The following is a 19328-nucleotide window of genomic DNA, read 5'->3' on the forward strand; positions in this document are numbered from 1 at the left end:
TCTCACATCACTCCATCTCTCTTCATTTTGCTTCTCCTCACACCTGTTAAATCCAACTCAAGGACATCTTCATCTTGTTTTTATATCTAACTTTTCTTTCAGCTAGTGTCTCTTTAATCCTTTTTTTCCTCTTTGTTTTTTGGGGGTTTTTTACATCCATCGCTTGCTAAAATTTTCTCAGCTTAGTTGGATCCTTGGCAGATAGGGCCTTTGATCTTTTAAATGGAGAAGAAGAAAAAAATGCTACATTCACATTTTCACAGGTTGTTCAAGTTGACATCAGCAGTCTGTGTTGTGGTTACTCTCGCCGCTCGTTTCTACATCTGCATCTGAACTCCTCGGTCCCAGCACGGCTGCTCAGGTGCAGTAAAAAGTGAGCCGAAACTTTTTGCGAAAGCGCTCCTCGTCTTCCTCCTCGAGTGTAGAAAAAGCTGATTTAAAATCCAAAGCAGGTCTTGAGACACTTTGCAGGGATTTCTTGACTCATCGGGCGATGAGATGCATCTCCGGGGATCCGGTTTGTATGCAGTTCCCCAACATGCAACACACAGATGTCTGCCTTCTCATCCTGTTCCTGAAAAGTGTCGCTGCTGATCCATCTGTAACAATCCTGCAGGGTAATTAGTAGAGGTATTTCAGTCTGTTTCATGTGTGTGTGAATATGTGTGCTAGTGTGAGCTTTAATGCTGTCCCTGTATGTACGAGTGTCTGGCTGCGGTTATACACGTGTGGTGGAGTGTGTGTGTGTGGAGATGTGTGTGTGTGGTAAGTGTGTATTACTATATGGGCTATGGTGTGTGTATCCTTGGTGAGGGTGCCCCATCCTCATCCCAGCCACCGATCCAGGTGTCATGGGGGTCATAGGTGTTGCAGGAGTAACAGGGTGCGACCCTGGGGTCACGGGCAGCGAGCCTGGGGTCAAGGAGGTTATGAGGGGAACGTCGTCCGGCGAGCGGCGCAAGGTGAGGGTGTAATCGGGCGGACAGGTGAGGCGCACGGTATCCAGTGTGCTGTAGATGTCCTGGGTGTCCAAACCGTCCAGAGCATCAAGAGTATCCAGAGTGTGGTGGTGGTGAGCGTTGTTTCTCTCGTCTGCCGAGGCTACGTCACACTCCAGCTGCTTCACCTGGACGTTTCAAACGCAGAGGAAACAAGAAAATGTTAGCGTTTTACAAAATCTAGGACTAAAGTTGTTTATTTTCTCGTATTATTAGGGATAAATAAACCAAATAGAGAACAAAGGCAAAGCAGTGTTCTCTCATCAGAATAATCAGAGTCAAACCTTTGACTTGACAAATCTTTATGTGTCAAAACAATTTACAAATATCAAGAAACACATTTATTAATTTTGGTATTAGTGAAAACATTTTTTTCCTAGAATTTGAATGTCATCCATATATAACATGTAAAAGCATATTACTATATTTTTCTGCCTAAAAGGTGCCGTTTTTTGCATAATTTCCATGCCCTGCGACTTATTTATGTTTTTTCCCCATATTTATAAACCAATTTTTGGCTGAGATATGACTGTTTTCATTCATTCTGACTGAAAATATTGAACACTACCATTTTCAGCCACTAGATGGCACTCGAAAGTATAGCATGCTGTTGTGTCGTGTAATAGGTAAAAGTGGCTATTAATGACACAATTGGCTTACCCTAGTCTGCCACCTTTGTCCAGCTCCAGGATCATGCCTGGAGCAACCATCAAATCAGCTTCATTTTGTTGTGCCGCCCTGGCGAAATGCAGCTAATTTGACCATTGAAGTGCATTAATTAAGTAAAAGTTCAACTGAGACACACCTTTGCTATAATTTTGAGCAACCAAATAATTGCTTTTAGGTGGTTATCGTGTTAAAATTCGAAGAAATGCGCAGCATTCCTCCTGCCTGATTTCCTCCTTAAGAGCGCGCTCCCGGAATACCGAGGCAGAGAATACTTTTGAAATGCAGCCGATTTGACAGTCAAAGTGCATTTATTAAGGAAAAGTTAAACTGAAACACACGTTTACTATAATTTCAAGCAACCAAATAATTGTTTTTAGGTGGTCATCTTGTTAAATTTTGAAGAAATGCACAGCGAGTTGTCCCTCTGTGCGCTCCCTCTTCTGCAAATCAGCTTTTGAAATGCAGCTGATTTGACCGTAAAAGTGCATTTATTAAAGAAAAGTTCAACTGAGTCACACCTTTGCTATAATTTTGAGTAAACAAATAATTGTTTTTATGCATTTATCTTGTTAAATTATTGTTAAAGTCCTCCCGTGCACACTCCCGTGGCTTCCAATTGATTTTTGGCACAACACCGGCCCGCATTTCCAGGTTGTCAGCGGTGATGTGTAATAGATGCGACTTATATGATGAAGCGACGAAGTTTCTTATACATATTTGGACTGATACGACTTATACAGCAGTGCAATGTGTACAGCGGAAAATATGGTAGATATAATATTAAGGAAACTGGAAGTGTCAGCAACAATGAGTGCAGTACTACACACAGGTCACTGAAGAAAATATCATCCAAATCAAATATAACTCTATAGTTTATTATTTTATTTATGTTAAAAGCTTGTTTGATTAAAGGCCTTGAAGTAATTCATATCACTCACTCCCTTTCCCAAAACAATTTTAGACTAAGATCATCTTTCATTGAAAAATTATGGAGTTTCAGTTGTTTTGGTCAAACCTTAAAAGTCATGTTTGCACACGCTCAGAGTATGTGTTGAGAATGACTCTTAGCTACTCAAACACAATCATTAACAATCACTTTTTGCAAGTTTCATTCAGATGTGTCCAGTGGCAACAGACACACAAACACATGCAGACATAGGTCAAAACACAACAATCCACCTTTGCCTTTCAGCAGCAGGTTCTAAAAATGTTTGAGTCACAAAGCGCAAGGCATCAACAAATGCTCCTTTATAATCAGACACAAAAAAAATCCATTAAAAACAGAGGATTCAAGACACATTAATGCCTATTTTACATGTTTTGAAACTCAAGCATTTTACTACCCCACCAAAAAACCATTATGAGTGCTGAAAATAGCAAATGGGTCATTTTATACAATAAATTTGAAAATAGTGTGTTGTAAAACCAAAGAATGTGATTTTTTGTTTGTTTGTTTCTGGTATAGGCTTTAAAAAAGACAGTAAAAAAACAATACATGCAGCTGTGGTGCTAGTTCAGTTGCTAATTATCAGGATTTGTCTGCTGTAAAATAATAGCTGGCATTTATCACTCCCTGTGTGATATTTTGCACGAATACAAGAAGAAAACTTAAAGAAAAAGCCAGATATTCAGTTAATGAGTAGAAGGCAATGAAAAGTAAGTCAGGCAGTTGTACACCACTCACACATGTACGCACCAAGATTATGTCTGCTGATGACAGGGTGTGATGTGCAGGAGCACTCTCTGCATGCAGCTGTGCTTCTCACAGTCTGAGAGTTCAGTCTTCTTTTCATGCAACCTCAACTGAGCTTTATGTCACTGATGCATACAAGATGTACTAATAACAGCAGGCATGAATGTTTCTGTATAACCTTTACAGCTTTATAAAAGCTGCAAGATTCATGCAGTGGAAGTCTAAACTTAGCATCCCAACATACAGACCAGTTTGCTCACCTGTAATGACATTAGTCCTTCACCCTGCAGGTGAGCTGCAACATCTGCAGGTGTAATGTCCCTTCTAGGAGGAGGCAGTGGGCGTGGTCTTCGATGCTCCAGGCGCCGTTTGTCCTTCTTATACAGCAGGGCTGCAAACGCAAGTATGTTGAGAAACAACAGCGAGGCTCCGACAGCGATCGTCACCGACAGTTCGGTGGAGTAGTCCTCCTTTGGGACACGAATGCCATCTTCTCCTCCATCCTGCCCTAAAGCAGACTCCGGTGGCTGTGGGGTGCCTCCCTGGGATCCCGGGTGGAGGGTACTGATAGGAGGCCAACCTTTGGATAGACGCTTGGTGTAGGAATTGGGAGTTTCATCCCGTGGAGAGGGGCTGTGCGTAAAGGAGGACATGGGCAGCAGGAGTTCATTGATGTGATGCAAGTGAGGGACCAGCTGGAGCCAGAAGGAGATCTTGGTGGCACGGTAGTGGTCTCTGACACGAGGCTTGAGGCCAATGTGGAGGTACAGCTGCTCTTTAGGGGTGTACTTAGACCAGGCAACCTCCTCAAAACGGTTAGGTTTTGTGTGGATGAACTTCGTATCTTGAGGAACTGGCTGGTTTGGATCTCTGGTGAGAGAAAAATAATGGAGTATTCATAAATAAAGGTTGATTGATTGATTGATTGATATGTATGTGGTTTTGTACCTGTCACAAGATGATAAATTAAATATCAGTAAAATATCTCATGTAGAATGAAAAAACATTAAATAAAACTGCAACATGACAACAAAGTTGTGATCAAAACTAGAAGATTTCTGGGACAAAAAAAAACATTTTGGTTGGTGCGAATGCAATGACTGTTGGGAGTTTTTGGTCATTTCACTTGTAAACATGTATGGGTCTACAATATTTTATCCAGGAGATATGACAAAAAGGCTCTTCACTGTCAGTATTGAGGAGAAACGTTTCAGATACAATAGAAGTCAACAGAAATTTGGGTGTGCACCAACTGCATTCTGGGGGATTTGAGAAAAAAACATAAGTCCTATAGCACTTGGAGACACTTTGGTGTATAAACTGTATAGAAAGTGTAGGATTGTGGAAAATAAGAAGAGTTTGTTTGCAACATGTTTGAACAGGCAGCACAAAATTCAGGGACATCTTCACACTTTAGGTTGAACATTCTTATGTAAAATATTAACTGTAATTGTATTTAAAAACAAATAAATAAAAAACATACAAATCCCAGTTCAGTCCTGTAAATATCAACTTTCCATGACCTGTTTAAACTTTTTTGCTCTTACTGTGAGAAATGCCTCAGAGGGGTTGGACATTCAGATTTTGCTCATTTCATGTATGCTGTACAAGATTGTGCTACCAAAAATCATAACCTCACACCTCTAGATGCAGGAAGAGGGCCACCTGCATCATGAAGGACCCCACTCACCCAGCACACACACTTTTTGCCCCGCTCCCCTCAGGAAGGAGGTTAAGGAGCATTAAGTACAGAACCACTAGACTGAGGAACAGCTTCTACCCTGATGCTGTTAGACTCATGAATCTCTAATCAGGATAATCACTGTGAAGAATCACATCATGTTGCTGCTGATCTGTTTCATGTTGCTGCTGATCTGTTTCATGTTGCTGTGTTCATGCGTGCTCATCTGCTCACACAGACTCATGTTCGTGCTGCTGTTTGACATAATGTTTTTTATGCTATTAGTGCTTAGTGTATTATTTAGTTGATAATTTTCTTAGTTTATACCTTAGATCTTATTACTGTTTTTCTTTTGCATTTTATTGTTGGATGTAACTGGGACCCTGCGTACATAATCTCATTCCACCACATGTACCACATATGTTGTGTATGACAAATAAATCTCTCTGACTCTGACTCTGATAACACTATTCTCAGTTGAACAGTACAATTTGGTGCAAATCTTTGTTGAGCTTTATTAAAGCTATGCAAGAAGACGCAAATTCAAATTTGTAGCTGAAACAGACAAGCAAATATGATCACGTTTGTACTCTTTGGCATCCTTACTGTATCTGTATGAGTTGAGCCAGGGGTGTCCAAAGGATTTTATATATGGGCAAAAACTATCAAGATGAAAGCGCTCGTGGTGGGCCACAAAAATATGAGTTTTTTTCTCTCAACGTGAACAATATTTTGAAGAAAAGACAAAAGTTTACAAATTTTGGTGGAGAAAGAGTTTTAAATTGTTGTAGATCCAAAACATTAAAAGCCTCATAAACACTAAGCTTGTGTTTTTATTAAAAATGATTTGATTTGTTTGGTCTACGTTTGTTGCTTTCTTGTGTTTGGAAAGTTAATTTTAGTTTGTTCTCAGCAACAAAAGCATAATTTGAGTAAATGTCCTTTTAAAAGGGTCATCAGACTTTTGTCCATGGTCGGCCCAAAAGGCTGATCGAAGATCTGAAAAATCGTCCCGCTGTCAGTCGCTACAACAGATTCATAGAAGGTTTGATAAAGTTGATCAACTCGTATGCAGATGATACCACGTTATATTAATTTAAAATGTCCAGTTTCCCTCTTGATTATTTTGTCAACTGTGATATTTAGACAAGTTTTATGAATCATTATCCAAAAGTCTCCTTTCTGGTAGAAATCAGTAAAACTTTTTGGTGCGTTGTACTGTGACGTAAAACAATTATAGCAAATGTTTGTATTTTGCTTAATGTTGCTCATTTTGAAAATACAGTTTTTCATCTGTTTTGCAGCTAAACTTAAACATTATATAAAAAATGATTACCAACTAATATGTAGAAAGTCTGCATCGACTTAAGCCTGCTGGCCAAAATTATACCATTCTTAAACTGCAGCTGTGGGCCGCACAAAATCCCTCCAAGGGCTGCAAATGGCCCTCGGGCCGCACTTTGGACACCCATGAGTTAAGCAAAAAATGTAGAGGTTTCTAATTGATTTAATAAAAATATTTTACCTTTTGGCATTTAATTAAAAAAAAAATTGATACAAATATTTAAAGTTAATTAAAAGTTGAACTGAGATGATGCACATTTGATCAAATGCTTCAGTGATAAAAAACCAATTCATCTAATACCTCCTGATCTATCACTTCAGAAACTTATGGGAAACTCACCTATAATGTATTTGTTTGAACTTCTTAAATGTCACAAAGCTAAAAATAAATAAATAACTAAATAAAAGCTTCAGAGAACTTTTCCTTAGCTGTCAGATGTCCTGTAAGGAACCTGAGTTCCTCTCAAGCTGGCCAACAATTTCCCCAGACACCTTTCCAATCAATATCAAGGTAACATAAAACAAACCAATAGCAGCTAATATTTCCTCAGAGGAAATATAGTCTCTTTCTTACTCTGAACATAACTCATTGGTGATTTATTTGTAAATCGCTGACTTTTGTCCAGTTTATACAGCGGTTACAAAAGTGTTTTGATGCACAGTTTGAGCACCGGCAACATAAAACTGAGACAGAGATGAATGAGTGTGTGCTAAAGTGGGGATATCCCAACAACTACACAAAAAAACACCTTCTTGAAACATACAAACAGACACTTCTTAGTGTCAAGAGCTAAAAGGTTGCAAATGAAAACAGGATCACATTTTTACAGCTGTGCCTTTATCATATATTCCTTCACTTATCAGTGCACCAACTATACGAACACTAAAAAGGCTGCTGATATCCACATGCACACAAGCTTGGAGTTAACACCCACACAAAAGCTTAAAAATATACATCAGAGAGTGTTGCCTCCCTGGTTAAACTGAGCTGTCGCAGAGCTCCATCATCATCAGAGGTGCCCTCAGCAAAGGGAAATCTCTTTTCAGAGAAAGTTCCCCATTGATAATTGAAGTATACAGCAAACTCTTCACATCCCTCCATCGTGATTCCTCTCAACAGCTTGCTGCCGTAATGACAATACAGGCTGTGCTAGAAACTGCAGATTTAATGCGACGCTACTGCTGTAATGCATCCACATTAAAGACAGCTTTCCTGGTGTCAAAATATGCCCGGTCGCTGTCCTGGTTCTTGCTTTTTCTGACTGCAAGGAGAATATTTAGATCAAGGTCTAGACTGCAGATGTCTCTGTAAATCTGAGAAGGTCTCAGCGGAGTGAACCTCGATTGGATTAATTATTGGTAATTACTCACTTCTAGCTCTGCAGAATGGAGGTCCACCTTCAACAATTACTTTTATCTTGTATTTCAAGTCAGTGGGGAGATAAAAAAGAGCTCTTATCAGTGTGCGCTGTCTGGTTTTAATGTGGATTCTTTTTTTTTTACTGTGACAATATTTTTTTAGCTACTAGCAGATATTTCATTTTGCCTTTAATAAATTGAATATCTTAGCTTGAGATGGTTCTTTTTGAATACACTCTTTGTGTATGCTTTTTAAAAACAAAGTCCAAAGGAAGAGTTGTCACAGTCTGTGTGTCAGCTGCAGTTCTCATTTTATGACTGTATTTGAAATGTTTTTTCATCAAGAGAAAGATTTTCAAGGACAAAAAACATAACCTTTAACTGTCAGGGCTTTATCACTGTTTTTCTTCTACTTCAATAAAACTCAGCTGATTTTTGTAGAAATGTTCCATCTAAATAAAATCTAATATTTCAGGAGTGTGATGGTTGGTGCTGTTGCCTCACAACTAGGGTTGGGCTTCGTTTGAATGTGAACATTTCTGGTTCCGGTTCCGGTTCTGGTTCCTCATTTCCATTCCAGTTCCTATCAATTCTGGATTTTGATTCTTTTTAGAAGCTGTTTTTTTTTTTCTTTAGTTTACATGGTATAAATGAGCTAGCTAGATATTTGTAGATGAAATAATTTGAACTTCTATTTGAATTTTAATTCTATGAGCTTTTTACTTTTTATTAACTTTACTACGAATTTCTCACAGGGCTATTTTCAACCAGTATATAAATATTAAACTTATGAACTTTAATATACTGTATTTTACGGCATATAAGTCATAGTTTTTTGCATAGATTTGTCAGTCCTGCGACTTATCCGCCGAAGCGACTTATATACGTTTTTTTTTCATATTCATAACGCAATTTTTGACTGACGCTTTCAATTTCGAAGACCTGCAACAGCGAGTCCTCCTGTGCACATTCGCTTCACTGGTGCAGGCGGAGGAACGCTGGAGAGGTTGCAGCTCTGGACTCGATGGATGGATGGATGGATGGATGGATGGATGGATGGATGGATGGATGGATGGATGGATGGATGGATGGATGGATGGATGGATGGTATTTTTTGTGCCACCCAGACCAAATGAAGCTGTTCTGACCATTAAATAAATGCATAATTGGTGCAACTTATATAGTTTTTTCCTCTTCATGATGCCTTTTTTGACTGATGTGACTGATGCAACTTATACTCCAGAGCAATTTATACACTGGAAAATACAGTAAATGTTGTGAATTTTCTTTTCACAGGAGTACACTTTCACAAGAACTCTTTATGTTTGAAAGCCTCATGAAAACATATTTACACATGTACCACAACCTGAAGGTCTCTGGTCCAACTCATTAGACCTGGGCTTTCTGTGTATAGTTTGCTTGTTCTCCCTGTGCACCTGCAGTTTTCTTCCAAAAACATGTATTTGAGCTTACTTTGCGACATTAAATTGACCTTCGGTGTGAGTACGAGTGTCTCACACACCCCGCTGAACCTAAACATAATTAAATAGGTTTTTTTTAAATACCAGATTTGGGATCTATACTGACAAAATGGTTAAAACAAAAACTATGTTTACAAGTTTATCACAGTACATTTTTCCAAATACCATTTATCAAATGTATGATAATATGTGGTGTAAATGTTTTTTGTTGTATTTTTTGTATAAACATGGATGTATATATTTTTAAACTGTACATCTGCTCATCGTTAACATTACTCAGGCCAAAAGATAATGAAACATATGGAAGGCAAATCAGTGCAAAGTGAAGAGGCATGAAGCTGTTTATTTTCATAAAAACACATATTTTAATCTCAGCTGTCATATTTTAGGCTCGTTGGAGATTTGTTTTTGTAAAGTTAAGAGTGAGCTGTCCACATTTGAACAAGCATCACTACATGTTGCCAAATTCCTCATCCCTGCAAAGACATTAATTAAAAGAAGAGCTTGGTTTACCTAAATTAGTGGTTTGTTTTAGTTTTTTAGACAATTTTGATGTTGAAAAGAATAAAAATCTCAGTGTTTGTATGATTTTCTTTCCAAATGGTATTTGAACAACAAAGAAATTATTAGCTTACCCAGTCTTGGCAAAGTTAGTCCAGTAAGTCATGACTACTGCGCTCAGCATGACGTCGTTCTTGGAGAAGTTACAGTTGAACAGATCAGTGGGACCCACCATGGGCACGCCAAACACATAGGGCACCTACACACACACACAGATACACACACATGCTCAAGCTCAACAGCTGAATCATGTCAAACACTTATTAAACTCAAGTATCTAATTCACTTCAAAATTTAACCATCATTCCAAATCTATAAAGTAATCTGTTGCGGAAATTCATTTATACACTTTATACATACACAACCTGACAAAAAAAATGTCTCTATTGTTGCGCTTACATAATGGAGCTGGCGGCAGGTTAAATTCAACAAAAGTTTCTGCTAAAAGCTGAGGCAGACAATAATTTCATGGCGTCAATGGGCACAAATTCCCAAACGTTCAAAGATTGTAAATAAAGTGGCCTAAGAAAAACGTTAGACTTCGACAACGCCTCACTTTTCAGGCTTTAAAAAGGTCCTTGTGAAGGAAAATTGTTTAGGAGAAGAAACTACTTACTGCCAAAACCACACAGCAATGGAAAATAAGCAAATAGATTTATTATAATCTGAAAATATGCACATCAAACTACATGTCAGTATCAGTTAAGCATGATGGTAGAGTTGTAATCACAACTACTAACTGCTATAGTCTAAGCTTGCTGCTCTTCCAGTAATATCTATTATTTGAATGTGTTTGTTATGTAGGTAAATTTGGTAACCATAGCAAATGGAACAGTTTCTGCTTATTGGATAGATAGAGCTTTGCAATAAGCTAGAGGTTTGCTCGAGAAGCAGCCTTTTCAGCTGCTTATCTAAAACCATGCTGTGCAGGCATATACTGTATCTCAGCAGAGAGTCCCTTATGACAGCTGCCTCTTCTACTCATACCCCTGAGCATTCCCAATCTAAAGATATACTGTTTTTGGCAAGTCCTTGGCTTGTCCTTAGGCCTCCTCCCAGAGACATGTCATAACACCAACTTTGGAAGATGTCTGAACAGCATCCTTATGAGACGTCCAAACCCTGTTAACATGCCCTTTCTGATTTGGAGTGGCAATTGTGCTTGGAGTACCTCCCTAAAGGTAAGCCCAGCCACCCTACGAAGTAATACTTGAGAGCAAGATTTCTATACACTTGAACCCTTCCACTTGAGGCAGCACCCTACTTCAAATCCAGAATTAGCAATCTATTGTTGTTCCTCCTGTGAACCTTGGTCTCATTTTTACACACGTGTGCCAACAGTGTCAACCATTGCTGCTCATTAACATTCATGGCTTTCCACTGCAGAGTGCTTTAACTACCTCTGCAGTTCCAGCTCCTCTGTCAGTGATATTCCTCCATATTGAGCTCTCTTTGAGTGTGACCAAAAGTTGTGCTCCGTAGCTTCACCAAAGCCCTCCCACGTCTGAGTTTCTGCTTCCACAGCTGCCTAAGCTGGGCTCTTGCTCCAGCTGCCTATGGAGTCCCACAAGCCACCAATTTCTGTAGCACTCCTTCAACTTGATGATTCCCTTCTCCACAGGTGTCTGCTATTAGGTTTGGGAGCTAACGCTGCATCTGGCACTAACCACATTACAGCCACAACTCTTTACAACTGCCTCTGCAAATAGGGACAAAACACAGACCATTCAAACTTAATGTCCCATGACTTGTCTCATTCAGAATACCAGAGCATCTTTAGGGAAAATGCCACACAAACATTTTCTCTTTACCTTTTTTTCGTATTTTTGTCCACTAGCTTGATTTGCATACTTCAAATAGATCAGTATAAAGTTACAGTATATGGTATTTGTTTTGGAGATCTTGAGCAAATACTTTGTCATTATTGGTAAATTTTGTCTAATATTCCTATGACTTTCATGAATTCTTCCATTTTTGCCTACCTTAAAATAACAATGACAAAAAGGTTCAAACTGTCATACCTCATCACCATGGGCAGAATCAGCCCATGGTGGCGTGGCGTCACTCTGGCAGTGGTGGTAAAAGGAGTAGAAGTAGGTTGGAGACCCATACTGAGCGTGGAGATCAGCGGTGGCGATTGCTGGTGCCACCCATTGGTGGTCAGTAAAAAGTGCTACCAGTGTCTTCCTGCGAGTTTCTGCGTTGTCACGATCAGCCCAGTCTGTGTACATGAACCTTCGAAGGATACGCATAAAATTAGCTGGAACCTAGTCTAAACATTTGAGGTGCGCTGTTAGAAGCATGAGGTGAGTGGTCGTACCATAACTGGGCTCAGCAGTTTTAAACAGTACAACAAAGGCAACTGGGATCATATCCACATGTAAAAACTTTAAGCACATTGAAAACAGCCAAATCAACCACAGATGATCTTATATGATGTGAGCCAGTGGGAGCACACTGGATCTGTCGAGGTGCAAAATCCATTAACAAAGTGTTCATGTCAACCGTGATGTTATAGTTTCTGACATCTTTAAAGGGAGAGTTAACCACAGTGAAACAGGAAGTGGCTGCAGAGAAGTTACACTCAGAGGCGAATGATGATCAGACTAATGAGTACAACAAATTGACTAATGGGTGTTACTGTCCACAACAGAAGTCTGGCGAGCGCTGTGTTGCTTAGCAACACAGCACTTTGTGCGTGCACTGTAATTTTTGTGTGTTTGTGGGCTTCTGGTAACATTTGTACAGTATATCTGGGTTTATAGCACTCAGAGATAAATGGATTATCTGCCATATTTGTGCAAATTAGTGGTCATTTGATGGTTCATTGTTTACACTTTAACTCTATTAACTCCTCATGGGAGGTGCGATATCCCAACACCTGTTCAAAATTTTACAAACAAGATATCCAATCAGGGTTCAGTTTGAGTTGCACAAAGATACTGCTGAAGTTTACTGAAATAGCCAATACAATGTATATATAATGTAAAAATAACCAGATAACGACACTGGTTTCATTCTGTTGCCACTGTGTTTGCTCAGGATGGGAGACTGCAATGAAGCCAAGATTCAACTTGTCTGCTGGATTCCTTAGATAGAGAACTTTACTAATTGGCTTTTATGTATGTGAATGTTCCTGTAAAGTGCCCTGAGACAACTTTGTTGTGATTTGATGCTATATAAATAAAATGAATTGAAAAACTGAATTGAATTGAATTCTGTCATGCTGTTTTACCTTTAAATAGATTTTCAGCACAGGTTTTATGGCAACATTTCTACATGCAAAAACTGTGTTCAATGGAAAACTTTTGAGATGCTGATTGGCAGACATTGCTTCTGCACTACTCAGCCACGTCACTCTTTATGTCAAGCTGCATTAATAGATTGCTGGCTGTCTCATCATATTTATGGAGGTCATATTATGCTTTTGGGCTTATTCCTTTTAACCACTGAGCTACATAACTGTTGTGCGTTTGTTAAAGATCTGCAGAGATGCAAAGTTCAAATCAAAGACTCGTTCCCAAATGAGCGCAAATCATAGTTTGTCTTTTAAGGCTTTCTTTGCTTAGTTGCATCACCACAAGTAACTCAAACTTTCTGCCAATCTGCACCTTTTTTAAGTCTCGAACAAAGAATAAAACAGTTGTCTATTTTGTTAACCAGTCAGAGCCGACATCATTTTAAAGATTTCAACGAGTCAGTAGCTAAAACATATTTCAGAAATATCAGGACCAGGACTGCAGTAGCAAAGAGATTTATGGGAAAAATTGTTAATTAGCATAAAAGATGGATTCATCCTAGCAGATAGACAAAATAAAAACCTTGATCCTTTAAATGTGCAAGATAAAAGTTTTTTAATCAGTGGTTCCATCTACATGTAAAGTAATTTTAAGCCAGAAGGATGCTAATAATTGTTTTAATATCGTCAAATCCTTCCTTAAATAAACACAAATATGAATTCAATAACTCACCGTATGCTCTCCCGCAGTGTGTCTCGGCCTTCTGGGTATCCATACAAACTATCCACAAAGTCCGACACGGCGAAGTCAAAGTCTTCAGCTGTGACGCCATCCTCTGAGTCCACGATGCCCTCCACAAACTTCACACCTTCACCCTGATTAACCCCCAGCATCACATCGTAGTTCAGAAACTCTCCCTGCTCCATCAGAATCTGGGGATCATCAGGTATAACATCGCCATCAATCACCGGACCAAAAGCGGTATGATATTTGGCCGGAGTTATGTTCTGCTCCACAAGTTCACGGTAACTTCGGCCCTGGAGGCAGGCAACCAGTTGAGTGCTGTCGTCGATGCCACAGCCCACCCTCTCGCCGAGCTGTCGAGCATACTTGCTTGGCTGATAGTTGACGGCCCAGCTGGCTAAAGCGCTGCCACTCTGGATGATGGCTCTGTGGAAAAGGTCTGATACACAGGATACACATGAATCCTAAAATACTGGAGTATGAACTCATGCACTGAGGCATGCATACACGTTTATGAGTGCATGTGCACCTAAACACACACACGTGTGCATGAATGAATGCACAAATGGCTGCACATTGGAGGGTTACACAACATGTTTAAATGAAAAAAGCAAAAACAAAACACATGCATTCAAGTTTAACGTTTCAATCTAATACAGCATATGTTGATAAGTTAACAAACAGGCTTTTGAATTTAAACAATTTTGTGTAAATTTTATGGTTTGAAAAACAAAAAAAAATTGTCTTTTGATTCAAAGAAGACACTGAAACATCTCATAACCTTATACATGGGAACTTTAATGCACCATATTAAGTTCAAGTTTCTTTAATGTTGTTCGCGTCACATGTGGTACATGAGGTGGAACAAAATTGTGCACTCAAGGTCCTTGTTACACCCAAAAATAGCAAAAATATAAAGTATAAAAAGAAACAGTACAGGCATGCCCAAAGTGGGGCCCGCAGGCCCAAGTTGGCCCTCCAAGCGGTTGAGTTGGTCCGCCAAGCTGTCCTCATTACTATATTAAAACTTCCTTTGAAGAATCAACGTGTTTACACTCATTGATTCCACCCATTGACTTTAATGTTAGCTGGCCTGACCACTGTAATGGCACTACACAGATCACACAGTAGAGTGGCTAATATGTGTATTTTTTAAATGATTTTAGTCATTTATATTCTTGTGTTTTATTCTGACAGACATCCTACCTTCCCTCGGCAGCTTCCTGCCACTGAATAGCATTTTCCTTTGACAGAGCCTGGAGCTCAGGCTGCTTGTCATTTTGAGGGACAGTGGTTGGATGCTACACTTGTATTATTGCATTTGGCCTGCAGCCTTCTGAGATTTTAAATTTGGCCCTCTCAGGGAAAACATTTGGGCACCCCTGGACCCCTGGAATGGATTTTTAGCATCTAAGATATGCACTGATACACGCTAAACGAATGCTAAACGGTACGCTAAAAGATGTAAGATATACGCTAAACACTAATAATGTAAAACAATACGGTATATTAAACAGCAGCCCGAACATGAGTCTGTGGTGAGTAGATGGGTATGAATGAATACAGCAGCATGACATAATCAGCAGCATGAGATCAGCAGCATGGATAATCAGCAGCACAGATAAGTAACATATCACCAATTAAAGTGTTACAGTGTTTTTTCTGGTTAGGGATTTAAAGTCTAACAGCTTCAGGGTAGAAGCTGTTCCTCAGTTTAGTGGTTCTACAATTAATGCTTCGTAACCATCTGTCTGAGAGGAGCGGGGCAAAAAGTATATGTGCTGAGTGAGTGGGGTCATATCTGTGTACATGCATGTGTTTGAGGTATATATGATGTAAAATAAATAATAAAGACTGTCTGAACTTGTTTAATTCTCTCACCCTCTGAGTAGTGGGACAAAGTCAGCAAGCTCACACAGGAAGCCCCGGCCCCAGAGCCAAACACTGTGACCCTGGTCGGATCTCCACCAAATGCTGCAATGTTCTCCTTCACCCAGCGCAAAGCCTGAATCTGATCGAGCAAGCCATAGTTTCCTTTCGCTGCCTGGTCGCCCGTGCTCAGAAACCCTGCAGAACAGCAGAGAGAAAGAGCATATTAAAAAATGTTGATAAATAAACACATAAGGCATAAACATGTGAGCCAAAATTAAGAAGTTCATTGTTAATTTGAGATCAGGCATCCACAGCTGACAACACCACAACAGACAAGAACACAGGACTACACGCATGTTTAGCTGACAGGTGGAAAAAATCGATTATTCATGCGTTGTGATTACCGCACCTTTAAAAGAACGTTGGAAAATAAATGTGTGGTTGTCCTACACTTTATCACATTAGTTCAAATCATAAAGGTATTAAAATTTGTCAAAACTCACACAAGCAGAAACCACACGCACATGTCATTATATCCTCAGCTGCCCTCTATTCCCTCCACTACTGAGGTTATTAGGTAAACACAGAGGAGCCTAATGGCTTGCTCCACCACAGTGTATCTCATTACTGCAGAAGCTCATTTCTGTGAACCTCGAGCACATAAGAGCGTAATAAGCATCAAAGGCAATGTTAGAACAAAACATTTCCTCGCTTGTGTGAATTTTTTCAGAACATCCATTGAAAGAAAAAGGAAAATATCGATAATATATTTCATCTGAGGGGTTCCACGTTGACTTATTTTACTTAATTAAATACTTTTGTGCAACAATTGGGTAAATCTCTATTAAAGTTTTTTGCATTTTCACAGAGGTGTGCTCCGTTCTGAAACAAGTTATCACTTCTAAGTTATTACAGTTAGAGGAATAAAAACTATTACTTGTATATTGCTTTATGTAAATGGGCTCACCTCATGCAGTCGACTCATGATGATGAAAAGGAGGGGGAGGAAGCTGATGCTGTTACCCAAGCTGATGATGATGATAGTGGAGACTGAATTGGAAATGGGGTGAAGACAGATGATGGACATAAAGACACAAAAGAAAATGGAGGAATGTCTTTTTTTAGCTCATAATGATTATGGCATTTGCTGCAGCTGCATAATTAGGTTTTACCCACAAGCAACATGCAACAAAAGCCAGCATCTAATAAAAGCCTAACAAAATCAAGGTTTAAAGACGTTTTACTCAATCCTTTTAAAAATATATTTGCCTGAGGCAGCCTGATAGTTAAGTTGTTAAGGAGCATCCTACACGGACACAAATGCCCTCAAGCAGTAAGTCCCAGGATCAATTGTCAGCCTGCTGGACCTTCACTGCGTGGCTTTCCCACATTTCCTGTTTTCACAGCCCCTGTCTAATAAAAAAAAAAATCACATTATCTACTTAATTAAAGTGGAGCCAAGATGTGGTGTTCCATCTGGGAGCAAAACCTCTCTTACAGTTTGCAAATGCTCTCTATATGTATAAAAATAAGCTCAGAAATGCTGCAAAAGTCATTCCTTTAAAGTAAATTTTGATATAAAATGCATCACATCAGATATTAGTTTCAAATGCATGTTTTTTGGTATAAAATAATATCATCATTTAGCCTGTTTTCTGCTTCTGGTGCATTTGACTCAATGACTAGAAGGACTCTGCTCACATAACTCACTGCTCATAGCCTCAGTGCTGTCAGGTAAACGGTGCTTTATTGCATTAAATGCTTTGACCGTCATGTGGCCCCACTCATGCCTTGTCATTTCAATAACTGCAGCCACAAAATGCCAAAATGCTTGTATTTTTATTCTATTTGTTCAGCTCCTGAGCTTTGCAGAGCTGTCTAAAATTAGAAAATCCAAAGGGAATCAAATTGTTGCTGTTCAGAGAGCACTGACTCGGAGAGCCACGGAGTTAAAACGGATCAGATTTGGGTTGATGCTAGGAGTGGGGGGGTGGGGGCTTCAGGGGGTTTATTTCCTCCAGGGACACCCATTATGAGCATGTTTTCTTTCAAAACACAAGTGCTCAGGGTAGAAACAAATCACTCACGGTTTTCACATTTTATAGCTCATTGAAGGATTAAATAATCCAGATGGTAAATATGGATTAACTTTGTTTACAGTGGTGAACTGTTGTGTTGTGATATGTGACCCTAAACAAAATGGTTTTGTTCAATGGAACACTAATGATACAATTATGTGATTAAGCAATTATTAAGTATAAAGATGCACCAGTCTACCTTCTAAAACTCATTGTATTTTATTCAACATAAACCTAAAGGATCATTTCCAAAACTAAAGAAGTAAATTAACTTTTTGAGTATATGCTATTACTCTGGTTTGACAAAGTCATCATTAAACCCTGATAAATTTGTTGATGTGCGCTCTATTTATCACCCTGCCTTGCACCAAACAGCAAAACAAAGCATTGACTAAAAAAGCACTGAGGCAGAAATGATTAAAACGGTGACAGTTAAATATCATTTGTCCTGATTGAGCATCAGTATCATACCATGAAGATTAAAGTTAAAGCTCAAATGTTCTGAAGTGGAGTCTTGTGGAAAGGTTATGAACAATTAATATCTAACCTGGCAGCTGACACGTAGCTCATAGAAAACCTAAATTTGGAGAAATAAGTACATTCTGAGTGGATTTACAAGTCAACAGCTAGTTTGAGTGAGGCCAAGATGAATTTGTACTGCTGATGTCTTGGAACAACTACTCTCAAACACATCACTTTATGTGTATTTTTTTTTTTTTTTTTTTGCTGTAAACCTTTAATTAATTGTTAATTTTGCATTACACAGTTAGTACAGTAAAAATATTATGACATTTCTTCAGGATGTGTCCCAGGCTGCACTGGAAATGCCACAGCTCCTCACAGTGGCTGTTTGCACTTGCAACAAACATCATTTGTTGCAAAATTGTGAAACTACTAGTCTTTTAAACTTTTACAATGTAACATTAACACGAGTCACTATGAAATACTGAAATATGAAATTTTCAAAGATGGTAGCAATCCTTTTTGATCTTGTGCCCGCTCGAACTAGCCGTTAGTTTGTCACTCCAGCCAGAATTAAACTTTATTTCACCAAATTGAGGTTGTTGGAAGATCTACAGCAGTTAGTACTAGTTTGTAACCTTTCCACAGAACCCGACTTCAAAATGCCAAAACTATGTCTTTAACATCTTTAATCGATATATTGGTTAGAATATAAACTCCTATCGAATCCTTCAAAAATCAGAATTTATGTGGAAAAATTACATCTACACAAAAAACAAATAATGCACCCCCCCATACACACACACATACACACACACACACATATACATACATATACAATTTATATAAATAATTAACTTTTACCTAAAACTCCCAAGCGATAGTTTAGTGTTATGACAATAACGTTGCCATAACTTGCCAACACGCTTCCATCCATCATGTTGCCAGTGCCTTCAGAATAAGAGCCACCATGGACGTAGACCATCACCGGCCGCTGACCCCCCTCCTCATGGATGTCTGCAAGATAAGTAGGTAGGTAGGTAGGTAGGTAGGTAGGTAGGTAGGTAGGTAGGTAGGTAGGTAGGTAGGTAGGTAGGTAGGTAGGTAGGTAGGTAGGTAGGTAGGTAGGTAGGTAGGTAGGTAGGTA

General features: G+C 39.1%; 1 protein-coding gene across 1 annotated transcript; it reads right to left on the reverse strand.

Annotated features, from left to right (window-relative positions):
- Positions 1–412: 412 nt before the first annotated feature.
- Positions 413–19214, reverse strand: LOC119419570 (neuroligin-4, X-linked). The gene is made up of 7 exons (XM_037686915.1): positions 19046–19214; positions 15651–15836; positions 13758–14208; positions 11808–12021; positions 9861–9985; positions 3621–4230; positions 413–1126 (listed from the first exon to the last, which is right to left on the reverse strand). Exons 1-7 carry the CDS (start codon positions 19164–19166, stop codon positions 719–721), a joined length of 2115 nt encoding a protein of 704 aa, XP_037542843.1. The 5' UTR covers positions 19167–19214; the 3' UTR covers positions 413–718.
- Positions 19215–19328: the final 114 nt, after the last annotated feature.

This window comes from Nematolebias whitei, chromosome 13 (genome assembly GCF_014905685.2).
Source record: "Nematolebias whitei isolate Nwh7 chromosome 13, NemWhi1, whole genome shotgun sequence".
Taxonomy (NCBI): Eukaryota; Metazoa; Chordata; class Actinopteri; order Cyprinodontiformes; family Rivulidae; genus Nematolebias; species Nematolebias whitei.

Excerpts from the sequence above, each read along its gene's own strand:
- LOC119419570 (XM_037686915.1), bottom strand. The coding sequence starts at position 19,166 with ATGGTCTACGTCCATGGTGGCTCTTATTCTGAAGGCACTGGCAACATG. Across the intron at positions 15,837-19,045 it reads CTATCGCTTGGGAGTTTTAG|GGTTTCTGAGCACGGGCGAC; the intron begins GTAAAAGTTAAT and ends GCTGTTCTGCAG. Across the intron at positions 4,231-9,860 it reads ACTAACTTTGCCAAGACTGG|AGATCCAAACCAGCCAGTTC; the intron begins GTAAGCTAATAA and ends TTCTCTCACCAG.